The following is a 21,403-nucleotide window of genomic DNA, read 5'->3' as shown; positions in this document are numbered from 1 at the left end:
AAATGCAACTGGAGACAAAAAAACTGATGAGCTAGAAATTGCTGCAGAGTTCTCTCTTGGACATCCTGTTTATAAAAGGTTTCTTATTGGGAAAAGTCAGCAGGAACCACCACTAGAAAGAAGCATGAACTCTCTTCCCACCTCTTCCCCATGAGAGGGGAACAATTTGTTCACAAACAGAGAGAGAGATTTATATATAAATTCAAAAAAAGTAAACCAAGCAGTAATCCTTAAATACTTCTAAACGCCTGCATAACACTTATTATCAAGAAGGCACGACTTCCAATATTAACAACTAAATCCCATAAGGCAGAGATGCAGAAATACTGTTATCAATCTCTGTAAAAGTGATAAAGGTGAATCAGCTTGCCCAAAGCTGCAGAAGGATCAAAAAGTAATAGCTGCCAACATTCAAAATTCAGGAAGCATTAGATCTGGAAAAAAAAAGCAGTTGCTGGACTAAAAAAAATTCCTAGCCCTCATCAAGACCAGGGACAATGTTTCCCAAGGAGGCAGAAGTGGCAGCAGGAGCTGGCAGAGGTTTACTCATGGGGTAGGAGACACAGGCAGAGCCAGATGCTCAAAAACTGCTAGGAGCTGTCATCCCAAGAGTAGTGCAATAAAATACCATAGGAGAAGGAAACAAAGCACCATCAAAGGGGAGGCACACAAGGCAAGGCAGTGAGAGGAGCTGCCACAACTATTTGAGCTCTTTCTTTCAAGGAAGGCTTGATGGCACTTCTTCGAAGTGCCACTTCTCCTCGACTTCTCCGAAGGTGAGGGGGGCTCCCGATGTTGGGGCTTTTCCATTCACAGAACAGAATTCAGGGACTAGGGTTCTCTTTCCATATCTGTGCTACACAATGTAGAAAGAAACAGCAATGAGGGGTTGTTCCTACGCACAAATGCGGACATATATTCTACGGAGGGACAAGGAGTTGGGGAGTGACCAGATACCTATCAGTGCCCCTGAATGGCTAAACTCTGATAATATAAATATGACAAAAATCTGAAAAAGAGGTAGATCGTTAGCAAATGATATGTAAAAACTTGGTGTTGGCAAGTACAAAAGCAGAGACTCTTCAAGACTAAACTTTTAGTTATACAGATAGAATGTTCAGTGTCATTTGATTTGGCCAAATTTAAAAAAAGAGAGAATTTAGACACTTCTCTAATAACGTTCAAAAATGAAAGTATCTGAACAATTCAGCATAAAAGTTTTCAAATGAGTACTTACATCACCTACTTATGTCCACACCTTTTTTCATCTTCCACTATTTCGCTCTGAATAAGTTATCAGGTAATACTATGAAATAGGTTGATATCTTTTAGAAATATACATTGTGATAGCAGAAGGAACAGTACTTATTGGCAATTTCTTTTATTCAGTGCACCTCTTCCTTTCATTTTCTCCAATAAAGGTGATCTCTTCATGGAGATCGCACACAGTGCAATGTATATTCTAAAGAAAAGGCACCATAGCCATATAAGCCATATATTTCGCATTTATAGCAAACTAATTTTGAAGCTTCAAAGAGCCACAGCTATTGCACAGTGTCCTCTGAAGAGGAAACAATGGTTAAATAGCACATTGGTCTGTAGCAGCACTCTTCCATTTCACAGTCTAGTGAACTCACCCCATGTGATGGGTAGGAGATCCAGCCCAGCTCCCCTTGAATTGCTTTTGAATCCAGCAGATTTACTACAAAAAAAGATAAAATGAAGAGGAATGAGTTTCATTTACCTCTGTCCAGTTAACCTCAGTTAGCCCATACTAAAAGATGTGTTTATCTGGGGCCTTGTGAAGCAGCTGATTTGTTCAGGTGGCCTGGCAGTTAGCTACAAAAAATAAGACGACAGACAAAGGAAAGGGATCATCTTGTTTATGTTAAAACATCATATGAACAGCAGACACAGGAACTTTTTAAAACAAAAAAGTGACAAAAATAAACAATGTATCTCCAACCAAATTAATTACAGCAGGGGGTGGGAACAGAGCTGCTCTATCAGCTGCGCAAACTACAACGTTTTCCCCTTGGACGCCTGATATTTGGGTCAATGCATCTAACTACATAGGTGAGATGTGAATATTTTACTCATTATTTGATTAAAGGCCTGTATTTGGCATATATAATTTTCTTAGAATACAAGAAAAAATAATGAATGCTGGTTAAAGTCATTCCTTTAGTTCTTTCTTCTTTCTGATCTAATTTGTTCTCAAATTGCCTTGTAGTAACCATTTTCTAAACGTTACATGCAATGTTAGATACAAAAAGTAATTACAGTGTTATAAATTCAGATATAGCTACTTAAAGAAGGCCATCAATTCATAACTAACCTAACCATTATCTTTAAAAGAAAAAAAAAAAAAAAGAGGCACGTACCAATTTTCAGAAGAAGGAAGATTTTAGTTGCAAGCAGTATGACATAGACATTTTCTAGTCAATTCACTCACAATGCTTTTATATCCATTTGAAAACATCACATATAAACAAATACATTAAAGAATATTCTTCCTTGGTATTTACTTTTTTTTTAAACAAGTGCAAAAATAAATTATGTTCCTTATCCTGGCCATTTTATGTAGCATCTACAAGCACTTAATCACAAAGTTCCCTAACAAACCATTTATGTATTACCATGCAACTGAACAAGTAAATTGGTACCAAGTGATAAAAAAAAGTCAGAGTCTCTACGGAAACACAAGTCATTGAAGTATTAGTGCGCAGCATGACAACAGTATATTTCATGACTGCATGTCATGTACCTTCAATATTTATTATTTGCAATTTAGGTTTACTTTATTTGCCTTTTTTTCTAAATATGGAAATTGCAATGAGAAAAGAAATAAATCTCATCATATTCAAGGGAATTTTAACCCCTCAGTATGACGGATCTATTAGAGGTGGCCCCTGCTTCAGTCTGAGCAGCTTCAGCTTCCATTTGTAAGCCTGAAGGGTTGTCACTGTTCCCAGGAGCAGATGGTCTGGGTACTGGTGCTCAGAGAAAATAGAAGAATAGAACTAGGAAGGGAAAAATGAGGAAAATTATCTATCAATCTGCTAAGTAGAGCTATTTGTATTAATTTGGCATTCTCCTGTACTTGCTGTTTAATCTTGGGCATCACTTAAATAGAGCTATTTAGGCTCTTTCTCCTGTTATTGGAATGTACAGGAAGAGAGACAGTGGGGGAAAAGCAGGTGTACAGTATCAGAAATTTGACAACAGACAATATTATAAACAACTATACATATACACCTGTGACTCTGCATGTGTACGTGTTCATATGTTGTGCATGTGTATACATGCAGTGCTATAGTGCAATGAATGAGCTATTCTTCTATCTGTGGAAGGAAAAATATTTCCCCCTGCAGTTACATACCATTTTAAAAGAAAAACAACAGTATTTGCAATTTTTACCTACATCAATAAACAAACAGACCAAAATATCTTTACTAATATTACAGAAATAATATAATCCAGTATTCTATATTTCTTTAGCTCTCATATTATTGATAATATGATAAATTCTCAATTATCTACGCACAAAAAAAATCAGTCCTTTACTGAGTGCATAGGGCCCTAGGCAGACTATTCTTAAGCAAGGTTTGCATCTATAATAGGAAATACTAATAAAAATTCAGAAGTTCACTTTTTGCTTTTGTGACCACAAATTCCCACAGATTATGGATCTCCTGGATAAGACAGACATATTTGGTGTGCATTAGCAATACATGGTGGTGAAGGAAGCATGACTTCTGAGGTAAATTCTTTGGCAGTAAGTTACCAAGGCAAATCACTCAAGATTAAACTTCAGTTTTTGTTTATAAATGTTTTTATACGTACACACACACACACACTTTAACAGTAAGCTTTGTGAAAATATGCTTGTAGCCACTCTGAAATTTATAAATTCAGTCCAAATTCAGTCCCATCTGGAAAAATAAACGGAATACATTCACAGCCTGGTGGTACTTTCCCTCTCTCCACTTACTGAACAGCCTAGCAGTTACAGAATGATCCTAGAGTCATGATCATGACACTTCTGCATCTGCAAGATGCAGAAGATCAGAGTTCAGTGTCATTGTCCAGGTCTCTCATATGCCTCAGTAACATCAACCTTGTATACTGTCTCTCAGAGAAGGTCTCAGTTCACAGGTTATGGAGTATTCCTATGGAAAGTACCCACAGGCATTAGGATAGGGCTGTTTCACATGCCATGGCGACGGCAGTTAAACACTCGCTGGAAGCCAGGCATCCTGCACCATGGTGGGTGCCGTAGGCATGTGGACAGGCCAGTCTCCCTGCCCTGCCACCCCGTCTCACAGACAAAGCGTTTTAAAGCAAGTGGAACAGGTTTAAAACAAACCCTCAGTCCAGCACCCCTTACGAGCCACACAGAACAGCTCTGGCAGATCTGCCTCAATCTTTCCTGCTGTGTTTCCACTTGTATTACAATATACTGGGATCAAATATGTGACAGTAAGAACAATTTTTCAGCCCAAGGAAGACTCTCCCTGACTAGGCACATTTCTTTCAGACACGTGCTAATTCCTTCCTAGATCGCCTTATAACTCCACACAAATAAAGTACCATGTTGTTGCATAATCTGCCATCTCTCTTCCCATTATTGTAATAACAGCATTCACAACTTATACTGGTCTTTTAACTAGACAGACTTAAATTACATAACAGAAGCTTAATCAAATTAATGACAGTGTTGCTGGTGAGAATTTATACAACTATGCTATGCATCATAAATGCAATAAAAGGTTGAGTTTTTACCTCTATGTGCTTCTTCTCTCCTTCATTCCACCTTCCTCATCTCCCTCATCTCCTTCAAACAGGAGCCACTAGGCAAATCACTCTTTCACGTTCATGCATGTTTCACTACAATTTAAAATTACTTCGAAAAGAGAAATTGACACTGACTGCAGTAGGCTTGTAGTTCAGATATGTCAGAACACCCAAAACAGATACCTAAAAATGGTGATATGAATATTCCCATTCACGACAAAAAGCAAGGCAAAAACTATGTTCCAGACCTGTAACTTCATTAATAGGTAGTTTTGAGCTACACATTTTGATCAGCTTTTGTACTGCACATGCTTCAACTTATTCCACCAGTTTTTATTTATGCTAGAAGGAGAAAAGGTTGCCATATTAAGTAAACATTTCATATTTACAGTAAGATCAGAAAACCTCAAGTTCCCTCACTTATCTAGCCCACAGAGTCTTCACTAACTGTAAAGATCTCCAGTTACTCTTTTTTTTTTTTTTTTTTTGTCTCTGTGAAATGCTGAGAAGTAAAAGAAAAGACCCGGAAAAAAATAACAACACTCAAAGAAACCAACCATAAGTATACCGACCACCTAGACAAAAGGAGCATCTGTCCTTTTGCCTTGTGTCTTTATCATTTGCCTAATAAGAATCATATAGTAGGCAAGCAGAAACACATAGAAGAGTATTGGGCTGCTGGAATTGTTTATAATCTAAATGAAATTTGTACACAGAATACTTCACCCTCTATTAAAAAAACCTTGACAAGATTTATTTTAATGTACAATTCTTTAATAAATCTAAAATGAAAAATATTTTTCCTTTTGGGTAGTCACCTGAAAAAAATCCCCCACTCCCAAAAAAAGTTTCTGTGATACTCATTTTTCCTTTGACTTCAAGAGAAAGTTGTACACCTCAATAAAGAGCAAACAACCAATACAGAGTTTATAGGCTGCAGTGGTCCCAGTCCCTGACACAAGGATATGGAAGGGATTGAATTTATTACATTTTGTCATCATGCGTCCTAGTGTCACTTATGAACCTGGAAATTGAATGAGAGAACTAAAAAATAGCAATTTCTCTATGTTAAAATTAAAGGCAAAAAAAGAATGGATTAGATATTCATCGTCTAAATCTTTTTTGCAAGGATTTGTAGGATTAGATGAGAAAAAGTAAAATTTTACAAATGCAATTAACCTATATAATGATTACTCAGCTCAAGTTATTTCAACTCTGTATGTACTCTAGTGTAGCAAAAAGTAATATATTTGAATCACAAAACTGATCTGATCAATTCATGAAGTGTAATATGAAAAGATTTAAGACAGATCATCATCAGCTGGCATACACCAGCATTATCCTCAAGGATTTTTCCACATATAATTAAAGTTAAATGAAAGCCCACATTTAGAAGTATTACGATTGCCCGTAGCCACATATTTACCAGAAGAAAGGGAGAATGAGAGAGAAAGAGTTTCTAACCCTTCTTGGCACCGTCCTGTGCAACGCGTTTACCTTCGGTCATGTGTTACTTGCCACAGCAGCACAACTCAATCAAGACTTCTAAGCTCTTTCTGAAACTTATGCATCATGTACTATCTCACACAATTCAAATGCATTCCTTACATTTCCATATTCTGCAAAACTGTTTGAGTATCATTCAGCTAACTCTTAAAAAAAAATTCTAAGGTTGACCAGCCAGTTACTATGGGTAATTCTTATGGTAGCTGAACAGTTCTGCTGCCATAAACAATTCTTTCCAATGAAATGCCTTAAAAAGGATCATTGGTTACACTAGAGAGACACAGAGGAACAACACAACACAACACAACACCCTCTAATAATTGCAGGTACTACATTCGTTCACATTATGTAAATAACTTGCTTTTAAACCAGTGGCAAGTACTAGAGAGAATTTACTGGTATTAAAATATCAGAATGCTCTACAAACTAAGCAACCACCAGTTCTAGCTTTGAAAAAAATCAGTGACTTAGTCCTTTCAGACAACAGCCTTGCTCACTGTACTGCACACAGTAGCTGTTTCTGCCACATGGCAACATGTTAATTCAGAACATGTTCTCTCTCTTGCCTGACTATTCTGGCCTTCAGAGTACACAATTTGAAGAGAAAGCATGATTAGTTTACACAATACTCATTTGTGCCATGGAGGTAAAGATGAATCTCTTCCCAGCGACCAGAACAGAAACACACACGTGAAATGCAAAGCTCACTCACCCTCATTTTCCTGGCATCAAGAATAAGATGAATGAGCGCTCGAGCCCAGTCTGACAACCAGGCCCCCTCACGCTATCAGAAATTACTTCCAGTTTGAGAGTAATGGCAGAGGGCCTGACTCTAGGCTCACTAATAGCAGGTTTTTATCAGGAGTAATGTCACTGAAAGAAAAAGCACTATAAAACTAACAAGATACCCAAATACTGTCTGAAAGAAGCAACATTTCTAGGAACCTGCGGAGTAATGACCGCTACACTGCACTGAACACAGCGTACATACATTCCCCAGTAAAGAACGAACAAACAAACGTTGTGCCAGGTAGAATCACCCTAAGATAATCCTCACTTCTTAAGAAACAGGGTGGAGGAAAGCCTACTAAGAGACAACTTTCAATATCTAAAGGAGAAGAGTCTACAAACAACAACTTCAACACTGTCAAGTAGTTCCAAACCACATCTTACATAAAAAAAAAAAAAAACAGAATAACAAAAAAAGAGCTAAAATATTTTTCTTCAGATAATTAAAACAAAAATCACAAAAAACAATATTTTGTCTTTTCTCGTTTGTCATCAAACTGTCAGTTTAGAAATATGCTAGTTATTAAAAAAAATGCTAACACGCGAAAAAACAGATTTCCTATGCAACTAAAAATGGGGAATGCCCATAATTGAAATGTGTCATACGCTTCTCAGAAGCAAAGAAAATCTTTTGCGGCAAGAAGTTAGCCAGTATTTGGTTTTGGGGTGGGACAGAGCGGAGTCAGTGTGAATACTGACATACATTTTTAGAATGGTGGCCTCCTTTTGGCAAAGACAACTTGCACCTGGATTTTTACGCACCTATGAGTACAGATCTGAGTATTCTCAACCCTCCATTACCCCATGACTAATGGAAGTAAAGTAAAAAATGCTGGAGCAGATCGGCTTTACATCTTTGATTTATTCCGAGGCTAGAAACAACACCTACAAACAGACAGGCTGGGCCTTGGCTAGGCCAAAGTTATGCCCTTATGTGCTCACCACGATGAACAGCTGGGATCAGCTATCATGCTAATGCAAGATTTGCCAAGGTGTGCCAAGAACTCTTTGGCAAGGAAGACAAAAACTCAAACAAACAAAAACATCCGGTAGATTAGAAATTACTCCATGAAGCAATGCTAACCAATGCTACTTTTTTTTCTCCTCCATGGAAGACTATTCAACAATGAAACGTGGTTCTAAGAAGCAGATTTGGGGCCCAATTTGCCACTTGTTAATTAATAAAAATTCAACTCTCCTGTGATTTGATGGTCCCACATTTCCCCCCAATTGCTGTAATGAAGATGTAATTATTGTTGCAAACACTCAGAAGAAAATCTCCTTAGTATAAGAAAGATCTGCGAGGTCCCCATGTACTGGCTCTTCTTGGGGCACTCTAGGAAGCAAGGTGATACTCTGCTTCATAGCAGAGGTCTCCAAAAAACAGCCAGTAGAGCTTTGCAATGCACCCCCAATTCAGGTGCCAGCAAAGTTTGGCCCATTTACTAAACCATTCTCTTCTTCCAAATATGAGATTTCTCAGGGAGATTTTTGCTGCAGCTCAAAGCCAGATTACAGTCCTTCGAGAGGCATAATACTGTGAGGTCTGCACTTTCAACCTTTCTTGCCTATGCCATTATATTGTACAATACAAATACAATTTTGTGCAGAACATTCCAAATTTGGCAACTATCATGTTCAATCTGAGGTTAAATTGCTGACTGAAGAGCTCTACGGGGGGGGGGGGGGGGGGGGGAGAAGAACAAACAAGAGAAAACCAAAATGAATTAAAAACTGCCTGCTCTAAAATGAGCACAAGAATCTTCATAAAAGGGTGCTGGATAACCCAGACCTCCATTATTTTAATTTAAATGTTTGGTAAATAATTTACAAACTATTTCCAAAACTAAACGATTGTGTTATAAATCTTAACTAAAAAGACAGAAGACTAGCAATACTAGACTGTCAAGTTACCCTGTGCATTATTACTTCTAAACAACACGCTTACTTGCTACAAGCATCCTAGGCCAGTTATTTGACAAATTCTATTTTTACAGCAGCTGTCTTCAGCTTTTGAAGACAAAGAGTTTCATTTTCTTCCCAGATTTTACCTTTTTCATCTAACAGGCTCCCTAACAGCTTCTGAGGCCAGATTCAGGTAGCTCGGCTCTTTCTATGGTTGAAGAGCGAAGCAGCCAAAACAGGAACCTTATCCTTCGTTTCTCTCAAAAGGCTGTAAACGACGGAACGCAGTACAGCAGTGAACACTACAGGAATGCCTATAAATAAAAGCACATACTGTAAACTGCAAGAACAGAGCAGATCAGGGAGGATCTATGACCGCATAGCAATCCTCTGCCTGCTGGCTCGGCACAGAACGAATTCCAATAAGGCCGGAGATCAATAGTACATCCGTGCCCCCTCCACTGTGGCTCCAACTGCGCTGACTGCAGCCACCGCTATACAGACAACGCACCCCAGCCCAGCTGTCCTGACTCTCCCTTGCCTGCACCCCACACGCAGCACAAGCTCTCCAGTATCTTCCTCCTCTCACTGAATATGAAGTCTGTCTACAGTAAAGGGACAGTACTATCTTAAGTCTCTTAACTGACAAGACAATGACAACCAAACCCAAAAATATAAGCTTCACATGAAGGTGTCAGAGTGCAAAACGTTCAGAACTATATTGCTTTTTAAGCACACAAAACTGGAACTGATTTCACAGTAGACCAGAAAATTACTTACATGTTTTGCTGCTAAAAAACTTAGGAGTGTTGACTTAACAGTAACAGCCATTCCCCTTCATCCCGTCACAGTGAGAATTCAAGCAATAGCTACAGCTATGCAGAATAGGTAAGCTTTGAGTTTACCTTCCAGTTAATCTGCATCAAGTCTACAGGGGTGCAGACGTACTCAAACCATGTAACTTAGCAACTTACAGAAGGTATTCTGGACACTGCAAAGATAAAGTAAAGGTAGACCGGTTTTGCACAGATGATGACGTATGAACTAGCAGCTCCTTTGTAGAAGTGAGGTAACAAACCTGCCCACAGCTCTTTCTCTGAGTACCGGGTCCGCATTAAATTGATAGTTGCCCAGTTCTCATCCACTTTACAAGAGAACATTCCCATGGATGAACGTAACCAAAACAGATTTTATTTCTTTTTTATTAGCTTGAAACATGAGAGTTCTTTTGATACTGTTAAAGTGGTGTAAAGCTCAATTTCCAAGTATGCAAAAACATATGACTGGTGGGCTGGAATGCAATGTTTATCAAACAGGCCTAATAAGGTTTCAGTTTTATTAGGCTATTTCCTGTAAGTTGATATGTGCCAGTTCTTTTCATTAACACAGGAATATAAAAATTAAAAATAGATTATCCTAACAGGTTCCAAATTACTGTGTCACCTTCACTTCTTTGCATTTTTTTTCCAACACCAATTTTTCCAGTGGTCTTCTACCTGTATCTCCTATAAAAGAGGGATAAAACCATTATGTATCTGAATTACTGTTCAACTGAACTCACATTCAAATCCAAATCCCCCGAACCTCACTCCACTCTACTTCTCTACTGCTAAATCTGACATCAGCAAAGTACAGTGTTAAACGTGTAATGTAAATTCAGGGCCACTGTGTTAAAAGGGAGTTTAAACTGGAAAACCCACGTTCACCCTTCTCAGGCAAAAATAAATAAACACGCAAACTAGGGATGAGATTCAGTTACCTCAACACAAGCACCTCCTGCCTTTCAGCAGCCTAGAATAAGGTGGGTCTCTCGTAGGTTGCACTGCACCTGCCAGTCCTGCTGGTTGCCCCAGATCCTCAGGGACGCACAAAACGGCACTCTATGCCTTGATCTATGCAGCCAAATCCAACAACAAATGTTACCAAAATTATTTCAATAAGAGCTAAAGCACTTCTTAAAAGGGCTTAAGCACACTGCACAACTGAGCCTTTTAATTTCTGCATTCCTTCCTTGCGGAGGAAATAACATTCAGTATCCACCGGAGTTTTGCAGATTCAGGCCCTCTGCGGCTCTGACAGAGTTGGGATTTATCAGATTGTCACAAAGATCCCATCTAGGAAGGCTTCTAGTGACTTAAAGGAAAAAAATGTTGCATTACAGCAAAATATACTGCCCACATTTACTGAAAGTAAATTGAGAATTTAAAAAGTAGTAAGACATGCTCAGTTTCTAGAATTCTAGACACCAAGACGCGTCCCAGAAAAGATAACTCAGCACATGCAGCACCCATGGCTAAAACAGTTTAAGCTTACAGAAATTTTCTTCACTGCTGCAGTTCAAACATATTCGAGGTCCTGAAATCACTAGAAATTACAGCAAATAATCAGTAGTGCCTTGATGATAGGATTTGTTGAGACCAGAGTGCAAGACCTATAAACAACTATTCATTTGTTAAAAAGGCTGTGATACTCCCAAGTGAATCTATTCGCATTATGCCAAATTTCGGGGGGGGGGGGGGGGAATTGCTTTTAAAAATTTTCTTACATAGGGCACAGAACAGCAAAAGAAGAACATAACCCCCATAACTTCTTCCTAGTTTGAAGCACAGAAATTAAGACCTGTAAAAGAATTTAGAAAATCCTGATATAATACATTCACAAAGTCAGCTACACCGGTAGCATCCTGACAGAGTTTTGTCAACCTTTAGATTCATAGGAGTCTTATAGAGAAGTAAAGTTTCAGCTTGCATAACCTATGAAATGCTTATGTCCTTACATAGCTACTCCATAGATAAAATAAACCCACAGAGCAAATGATTAAACATCTTGGTGCAAATTGGGGGAGTAAAATGCCAATAGCCTAAGAAATCTCCTCAAGTGTCATGCTGAGAAAATCAAGATGCGAAAACCAGTTTTATTTTCCAATACAGTGATGTCACCAACATGATATTTTCATTGTTTGCCAGGTTAACAGAATTTATGGAGGTAATTAATGCAGAACATGTGTGCTGAGCTATCCATATGAAAAATGGAATTGCCCCAACTTCATTTGCTGCCTTTGCAACCAAAACCCTGCTAACGTCTTTTTTTCCCTATTTCCATATGTGAGAAATACAAATATTTTTATCAAAGGTAAATGCTTAAATGACTGTCATATCCTCATCCACTCATAAGCCAATTTTTCAGACCTCTGTCTTCTGCTCATTCCTCTATTTTCATTTCCTTCCCACAAACCGCTCAAGGCTCCAATTATTTTGCACAAACTAAGCACATTCCTCATGCCTTTTCTCCACCACTGCTTTTCCTGGTTAGCATCGACAACTTTTTCTTCAACCTCTTGAACACCCTTAGTCCTGCTTTAACTCAGTCTGTCACCCCAGTCTGGGGATCAACACAACCAACTGATTAGGAAAAAGCAATGTCATTAGATGAGTAATTATTTTCCTGTGTCTTTTCTCTGGGAAACTACAGGATCAAAGCATCTCCTTTCTCCTGGTAAACAACACTTGGTAAGAATGGACATGTGGCCCTCCCAAACAGCAGGGAAGAAAAAGATGATCTTTGCCTTCCACTCGGTATTGCTGAATGGAAATTTATGGAAGGGAAGGCCCAGAAGAAAAAACACGGATATATAAGAAAGAGGAAGCACGGGTAGGTGGGGTGGGAGCAAGGGAGACTGGTGACGTTTCCCTACAGTTCGGTTAACCTGCAGGGTTTGAGTGACCACTGCACATTCTCCATAGCTGTTTTCTGTCTCTCCAGGAAAACTGATCTCTCACCATGGCTCGCACATTCTCTTAGGTAAATCATCTTTGGCAGAAAAATATTTGCAGGATAGCAACACTACATTCTTAGGACATATTCAGACTCAGACTTCTGAAGTGTGTGTTCTCCACTGCGGGTCATAATTTTTTAGGCTAGACAGACATGACTTGCTTTTCTATTCTCTTTTTTCTTTAAAAAAGAAAAAAAGTTAATACAGAAAGATTAAATAGAACGTAAAAATGCTTCCACCCTGTCTGAACTGCAGTCTGTAGAAATGCACCATTTCTAAAACATAGTCATGAAGCTTACTAATGTAAACAAAGCTTAGACTTTCAGGGAGGCAAGGAATTTCTTAATTTGTGCTTTGTTCAGTGTTCGGATCATTGCGAGCAATGAATTCTGGGTTCCAAACAGTGTCATTAACTGGAGAAAGTTTGGATTTTGGTCTGATTTTGCTCAGATTCAGCTCAAACTTTCACTTTATCTCACTCTACCTCTCCCTCCTTAATCCTCCTGCCCCAGGAAGAGATCTCTCAAAAAGCCTTGCCTCTCAAAACAGCAAATAAAGTAAAAACATTCTAGCTGCCATCTAGTTTCTCAACAACTAAATCAAGAAGCCCAATGTCATTCATTCTCTGCTATTTGTTACTGAGCAAAGTTTGTGGGAAGACTACCACGGAGCAAAAGATATTTTGGTGCTTTAATTATAATTTATTTTAATAGTAACTCTTCTGTCTAGTTTTTCTACAAAACCATACAAACTTTCTCAGGCGTCATTTTAAAAGACTGTTTTTTAAATTATTGTCTTACGTGTCACAACTATACTCGAGTATTTTTTTAATTATTATTATTTTTAAAAGTAGACAAACGCAACATGAACTTTTCCGTTCAAGTGTAGATGGAAAAATGGCATGAGAAATCAGCCAGAAAAAAACCAAAATCACCATTCCCATAACATGTTACAGTAAGCTGCCCTGACTGAACCTCAACATTCATCCTATTGTTTGCTCTAATTGCTAATAAGTTTCAGCCACTGTTCGTTTGAGCTGCTATTATTCTTTCATCGATATTTCTCCAGCAGATTAATGGGATTTTCCTCCATATTTTGCCTGAAACAGCAGGATACAATAGTTTATGAAAAAAAGGAGTGTGGCACTAAAGTTTCTGCTTACAGTGTGTCTAGTTTAATAACATCTCTTGCAAATTTAAGACTGTATGATCGGGCGTTTCATTCATTCTACCCTCCACTCTCACAGGCTGGAGCTCTTTTGTCACTGTTCCGAGCCTTCTTTCGGATAGGATTACCTTTATTGCTGTATCTTTATTTCTGTCACCCATTCACTGCAGAAACTTAAAAGCAATCTGCAGTTCAAGGGACCCAGTTTTCATTTTGCATCAGTTTCACACTGCTAAACAATATTTGTGGTAGGATTTATCAAGCACTTAAAAACTAAGAGGCACAAAGCTACCAGTGGTGAATGTGATCCTAACACAGCAAATTACTACCATGTTTCTGTTTCCAAAATTACACCACTGGGAGTTCATATCTCATCTTCTGAATTAAACTCTTCTCTGTTAACTTTCGGTTCTGGTTTAGAACAGTTTAAGTACAAAAAATAAAACCTACTGCTCTAAAGTTTATGGAAATAAGAATAGCTGTAACAGTTCAATGAATTTTTAGCAAAATGCATCACTTAGTAGTAAAGTCACAGGCATTTGTGCACAAAATAATCTTCCATTTCACTGAATCATTTCTTATTGCAATTCTTTTCCTCCCTAATAAACAATGTTTCAACAAATGATGCTCTTTTTCATAAAAATAATAAGAAAAAAAGACAAAAAAACCCAAAGAATCCCTACATCTCACTCCATTCTTGAGATGCTGGAATTCTCTTTCAGAAAGGTGATGAGTTTGTGAAATCCCTTTGCCTCACCTCTGAAGTTTTATCAAACTTGGATAGCACTGGACTAGTCTAGTCAATTCAGCACCCTAAGCTACTGATCCGGCTTCTTCTTTCAATTCTAGTCCAACTGAGCATAGCTGTGAACTTTAACAAATGTAAGGATGTGATTATGTCCTTTTTTTTTTTTTTTTGAAATAAAAATCAAACAGCAGCTACAAATCCCTTGAACCTGCATGAGTTACAGGTACCTCATAGAACTAAATCAGGCTCTGTACAAAAACCTACAGACTGTACTCTTGTATTTGGTAATAGCTCTGTAGTGACCCTCACTGGCGATACGATCCAGAGCTCTGAAAACAAGAAAATGAACACCTGCATCTGTATTTCTAAACTTTCATCAGGCGAGGATTACAAGAAAAAGAGCCATTACCTACTCTGAGAGCAAAACTTACAAGTTTTGAAACAAAATCAGAAGTAAGCACACTAAAACCAATTTAGTTAACTCCTGCAGTTGATAAAAACAATTAAAACTAATTTGCATATTTTTCCCAGATGGGAATGAAAAATTTAAGTTCAGTCAGAGCACGCTCCTGATATGCAAAGTTTTCACATAAACAACTGTTAAACTAGTAAACAGATAATCGGTATGCTAAGTTTTCATTCTGGTAGTGCCCCTGAAGCCTTATTTCCTAAGGTTTAAAATACAGAAGAGAGTTTTCACAGGTTTCTATGCTTTGACTGGTTTGTTGGAGAAGGTATACACGTATACAAATTAGCTGCAATGAGAATTAATTGCAGTGTTCTATTTGGACATCTCTGCATTTCATACATCTGCTTTAAGTTTGCTATAGACAACGTACTGATTTTTCTTTTTAGTACGCTGTATTGAAATCAGCAGTAAGTCAAGATAAATTTAAGTGACAAACAGAAAAGAAAATAAGTTTTTCCATGTGTTAGAGCCTGCTATCAAAAACATTGACATAAAATCAGGAATTTGCTCAACTTTCTTTTCCTATTGTGCAGCATTTTAAAACATCTTGGTGTGAATTTTAAAATGCACTCATTATTTGTCTAACCATGCAGCTAGGGATTAAGCACAGAAGTCCTAAATAAGAGACAGCTGTATGAAAATAGCCCCCTCAACCCTCACGAGTTCTAGCTTTCCGAAATTGAATTTAAAAAACGCAGCATATGAGGATTTGTAAACCTACTTTTAACTTCTTTTGCAGTTAAACACTCAACAGCAAGCTATAAGCACCATTAAGAACTCTGTCATGATACATCAGGACTTGCCCTGACCTAATAATACCTGACATACAGTAAAACAAGATTTGCAAAAGGCACTTTCCCATACAATCCCTTTTGATTCTACTGAAAAGTTTCCAGTATTTCTAACATTTCCCAAAATTATACGCAAAAGCTGGTCAAACAACTTGTTCCACAGGCAAGCACTGCATTTTTCAAAAATGCGCCAACAGCTGTCATTACTATAGGAACACAGTAAGTCGTCTTTAGTGTCTTTAAGTGTTAGCAGAGACTTTTACGGTTATGCACGGTTCTGAGATGGTAACGAGTGAATAAAAGATGAAACCACATCTCAAAAACCAATATAGACTGAAAATAGAGACTGATTAGAACCTTCTTGCCGTTAACCAAAATGGACACTATTTGAAACCAAGTACTTTAAGCAGATTTACCATATTGATCTTTTGGTAGCTATTTTCACACAAAATTAATTTTATGCTAGATTGAGAGGTTACAAGAAGTTTCCTGTCTGCACAGTCAAAATATTATTGAAGCAATTCAGGTTGTCAGTAAAAGCTTAAACAAATTTGCTGATAATCCTGTTAATGACCCAGGTCAAGTGTTAACTGTTGTGGGTTATAAAACAGTGAAATTAAGGTTGCTGGTACCCTCGGGCAGGCAGCATAGTTATAAAAGAGATTGAGAAAAATTATTAAATTACAGAATGATATATCACATTCTATTTCTTGATACCATAGGAATTGTTCAGAAAGAAACTGCATCCTCCTAAGAAAAAATGCACAATCCACCCTCACTGAAAAATATCAACAGAATAGAATAGCAGAACATGTGGTTTCTATGTACATATAGGGTTCTGTTTGTGACTTGAAACTTGAAAAGTTAGATGTTAAATCTTTCTGACATTTTCCTGACTCTCAGAAAACGGCACACATTTCACCACTGTACATAGATAAATCTGAACTTTAGAGAACCTTTTTGAACTTCTGGAATTATGTAGGTAAAAAGTATGCAGCTTTGCAGTGAGCACAGTGGGTTGGTTACTTAAACAAACTTAGCAGAAAACTGTAGTTTTTGACAGGAAAAAAAATACCTAAATTAAAAAAACTTTCTGTGATGAAGTAAATTAACAAATACTCAAGCACTCCAAAAAAAACAAACCACATTTGAAAATACAAAGTGAAGTAAATCAAGGGCTTGCCTTCACCCCTCTCTCCTCCTTTCCCCCCCCATCCCTTGCATCCATTCCCATTGCAGTATTAGTGGTTGTCAGTTTTAATATTATTCACAAATGTTAACTGCAGTTGTAGCTAAAAAATAGAAACAGCTCTTTCAAGTCAAATAAATGTAGGAAATATTTCCGGTAGCCCTGAATATACTCCTGTCACACGTCTACTGCAACATTCACACGCTCCTCAGAAGTTACACAAAACTAAAGGTACCAAAAAGGAGCTTTAACCTTTGTGAAAATACTCCATGAGATGTTTAACAGTAGTTTTATATTAAGGTATATAAAAAAAGTACATATTTTCATCTATCTGCCTGTATTAACATTCTCTATCCAAAGTGTATCTTTTGCAATCTCAACAGTGGGGGGGACGGGGGGAATAACCCTCTCTAAATGCCCAGCAAAGAAACGCAGAAACATATTTCCTTAGTTCTGGTGGGAAAATTTATGATAACGAAACTAGGGAAGGAAGTAAAGTAAAGGGGAAAAAAATATTTAAAGAAAGAATGACTTTCTGAGGTTATTTAAAACAACATGCTAACGCTTGATTGTCAAATAAATTAGCGTGTCAGCAAATTATAACGACTCAGTTCCTAAACGCGCAATATCAGCCTAAATACATTGTAAATAAATAAGAAAACTGCTGATATTTCCTAAAAGAAATTTAAGGAAAATTTTGAAGTTAGTCTCATTTTTAAAAGAAACTGTCAGCGCTCCTTTTTTAGAATGGAGAAACATGTAATTCAAAAAAGTAAGCATGCGAAAGCAGGTTGTTGTCCAGCAAACTCCGTTTATGTTTTTTTCATTAGCCATTTTGAAAATATTACTGGTACTTTACAAGTTCTTGAAGCTGAAAGCAGGGAACAGAAGCAATATCTGCTTCGGACAAGTATGTTTAATGTGCATACTGTATGGAACCAATGTTTTTCTTCTTTCTCAGTTCTCCGTGCCAGCCATCTTAAATAACAAAATAAAAAGCGGGGGTTTTTTTTGCAAACCTGAATACTTTTTTTTTTTTTTTTGCATAATTAGTGTTAGTTTATAGACTGTGTCTGTCTGCCACTGGCATGAAGGCAGAGCTGCTTTGCTGACTAATAGAACCGCATATATTTCCAAAACGCTTTGTAATAGCATGACAAGAATAATCCCCTACTAACATGCTGGTTTTCATTCCAGAAAAATCGTTTGTGAAAGGCAACAACATTTATAAAATAGCGTATATCTGGGGAGAGACTTAAGAGTGACCAACCATTGAAAACCTTTTTTTTTTTTTTTTTTAGATAACCTTTACAGCGCTACCTATGCAAAATATATTTACATAAAACATACAAACACATGACATTATTCTTTCAATAAAATGGTACAGTGGCTTCTTTCTAACAATAAAAACAAATGATTTAGGATTACCCAGGATTTGTAAAGTTCTAATCTTTCCCCATTTGCTTTTGTATTAATTTTTTCTTGTCAAAAATGATTTAATGCTGTTAGCCCACTGCCTTATTCCACAAGCAGCCAGAACACTGATAAGTACATCAGTGTTATTTGTATGTGGGAAAAGATTGTTTTAATAGCTTGTATATCTTCTTCTCCACACAAATGCTTCAATCTGAGCAGGTGCAGGGTTTTTTATGACTGTTTGTTACTAGAAGTTCCTCACAACCTCCGGTCTCTAGATTTTTCCATAAAGACTACTACACTGGGCATCCTGGTTGCATCGACCGTGCCCGCTGTGGAAGGGAGCAAAAGCTGCATTTTTTTTATTTATGGGGAACAGACGTTTGTATTTTTTTTTTTTTTAAGTACTTCAATTTCTTTCTCAGAGAGCGCCTAGTTAGAACAATTCCTCTCCCGGCATTCTAAACATACGCTTTCCTCAAACTTCATCTTAAAAATTACCCCAGCGAAGGAGAACAAAATAGTCGTGCTTTGTTTCAGAAAATTTACACACGCGCAACACCCCGTTTTAACAGGTTAAGAACTGACACGAAAAAAACCTAGCGGAGCAAAAGCAGATTTTACAAGGGAACAAGCTCTCTCTCTTTCTTTTTTTTTTTATTTTTATTTTCACATTAATGAAAAGTTTTGAAGCCCAAGACTCCTCAAACCCCCATCCCAGCGCAACCGAGTTACCAGTCAGGAAGAGTGGACGGGAGCCACGCGTTAGCCTTCCGAGCTAGCTGTAGTCATCCGCAAGCGAGCCGGGCGCCGGGCGCTGTCCGCGCTCGCGGCCGGGCACGCAGCAGCCGTTAGGCGGTTGGTCCTTAACGGCCGCCGCCCCCAGACAGAACCGGCACCTGCGGAGGTGCCGCCGCGCTGCGATTCAAACCGCCAGGGCAGCGCGCGCGCGCACGCGCCGCGTCCCCACCGCGCCGCGGGGGACAGCGCACCCATCCGAGGCCCGCGCGCCGCCCCGCGCCCGCGCAGCACGCTGCCTCTCCCCGGCCGGCCGCGCACGCCCGGCTCCGCGCAGGCGGCTGCTTCCTCGGCGGCGCCGCGGCCGCGCCCGCGGAGCGCGAGTGAAAAGCCAACCCGCCGGCCCAAAGGCCAAGCAGCCGCTATCGCCCCCGCCCCGGACCACCTTAACGGAGAAGAGGGGAAAAAAAAAAAGAGAGAGAGAGAAGAAGAACAGCGAGCGCGGAGCGCGTCCTCGGCCCCGCGGGACGCGGCTGGGCTCGCCCGTCCCGCGGCTCACCTTCATTGCCGGGCCGGGCGGTCAGGCGCCCGGCGGCGCGGAGGACAGCGCCGAGTAGCAACAGCAACAGCAGCAGCAGCAGGCGGCGGTCCATGTCGGCGGGGCAGCGCGTAGGCAGAGCCGCATGTCTCCGCGCCGCATGCCACCGCTGCGCGCCCGCGCCGGCGCCGCCACCACCATACCCCGCGCCCGCCCGCCGCCCGCCTTCGCGCGGCCGCCGAGGAGGGGCCCGCCCCGCCCCGCCCCGCCGCCGCGCCGCCCCCGGGCCCTAGCGCCGCCCGGCCCCGCCGGACCTCAACCGCCACCCCCGAGAGCGGGGGCTCGCTTCGCCCTCACCTCCGCAGGCGGGAGCGGGGGCTGCGCGCCGGCTCTCGGAGACACTCGGCCCGCCCCAGGGCCCCGCGCGGCCGGGTCGCGGCAGCCCCCGCGGCGGCAACGGCGGCGGAGCCAACGGTCGTTCCCTCAGCGGGCCGCCGCCGCCCGCCCGAGGGGCGCGGGAGCCTCAGGACCCCCCCCCCTCCGGGCGCCTCCGCGGGAGGAGGAGAAGAGCTACACGATGGTACTCGGGCACATACGTACTTGACTCCCAACCCAAGCCCTTCGTCCGCTTGTTTTACCCGCCCCTCCTCGGAGGTCCTGCTGGAAAGAGGCGGCACGGGCCTGGCCGTGTCGCTCCGGCGCGGCGTCGCCCTGTTGGCCTGCCCAAACCACCTGCTTGGGTTAGCCCCGCCGCCTTTACACTGCGCTGAAGCGACTGGAAACGCAGCCAAGCCAGACCAAAGGCGAGAAGGCGGCCATGGGAAGTCGGTCTCATTCCCGTACTTGTTCTGGGTGAGTTTGGGATGTGACGCCTCCTTTCCTTCTCCTGCCCTATCTCCAGAGTGATGTTCACAGAATCACAGAATCACAGAATCGTTTAGGTTGGAAGGGACCTCTGGAGATCATCTAGTCCAACCTCCCTGCTCACGCAGGGTCACCTAGAGCGTATTGCCCAGGATCTAATCAATTCTATTCAATCAGATTAAGAAACAGTTTTCACCAAATCTACCAGCATCCGTTGTTTCATGTCTCCAACCGTCACTTCTGCTTGTGTTTAACGTCTCCCATCTGGAATTCCCTTGGCATTGGCCATCAGTAGATGGTATTGGGTGTTAGGAGATGGTATTTCCTCTCTGGTCGAATTTCCGTAAGGAGCAAGAGAGAAGCCGCAGGCTCATGAGCAGGCTGCTCCGGGGGCAGAGAGGGGCCTACGGAGGTCTGGCCATATCGTTAACCATGCAGGGCCCAAAGAAGGGTGTCTGAGTGAAGGTTAGCAGGGGGAGAAAGCAGATGTAACCTGTTCTGAACAGGATTATGTGAGCAACTCCTTCATGCCCATCCTTCTTTGCCTTTCTCTAAGACTCATTTCATTACAACTTTTTTCTTTTTTTTCTTTTTTTTCTTTTTTTGGCAAAGATGCTTTTAACAGCAAAATTTTCTGTAAAAATGCCCAAATTTACTCAAAAATCTTACTCTCATAATAAAAGCTCTGGGATTTTCTTGTTATTGCGCTTT

General features: G+C 40.2%; 1 protein-coding gene across 3 annotated transcripts in view; it reads right to left on the bottom strand.

Moving 5' to 3' along the window:
* Positions 1-20,072, bottom strand: part of EPHA3 (EPH receptor A3) — a 234,633-nt gene extending 214,561 nt beyond the window's left edge. For 2 of the 3 annotated variants that reach the window (XM_068909008.1, XM_068909016.1), the window contains exons 1-2: positions 19,850-20,072; positions 1,638-1,702 (exon numbers count right to left, since the gene is read on the bottom strand). In XM_068909008.1, the coding sequence (XP_068765109.1) occupies positions 1,638-1,702; positions 19,850-19,943 (159 nt within the window). In that variant the 5' untranslated portion in view covers positions 19,944-20,072. Of the gene's footprint in view, positions 1-1,637; positions 1,703-19,287; positions 19,452-19,849 lie in introns of those variants that run through there. The other variant, XM_068909037.1, reaches the window with a different exon arrangement.
* Positions 20,073-21,403: the final 1,331 nt, after the last annotated feature.

The sequence above is a fragment of the Struthio camelus genome, chromosome 1, assembly GCF_040807025.1.
Source record: "Struthio camelus isolate bStrCam1 chromosome 1, bStrCam1.hap1, whole genome shotgun sequence".
NCBI classification, from domain to species: domain Eukaryota; kingdom Metazoa; phylum Chordata; class Aves; order Struthioniformes; family Struthionidae; genus Struthio; species Struthio camelus.
Note: the sequence above shows the minus strand (reverse complement) of the source record. Positions and strands in the feature narration are given on the sequence as shown.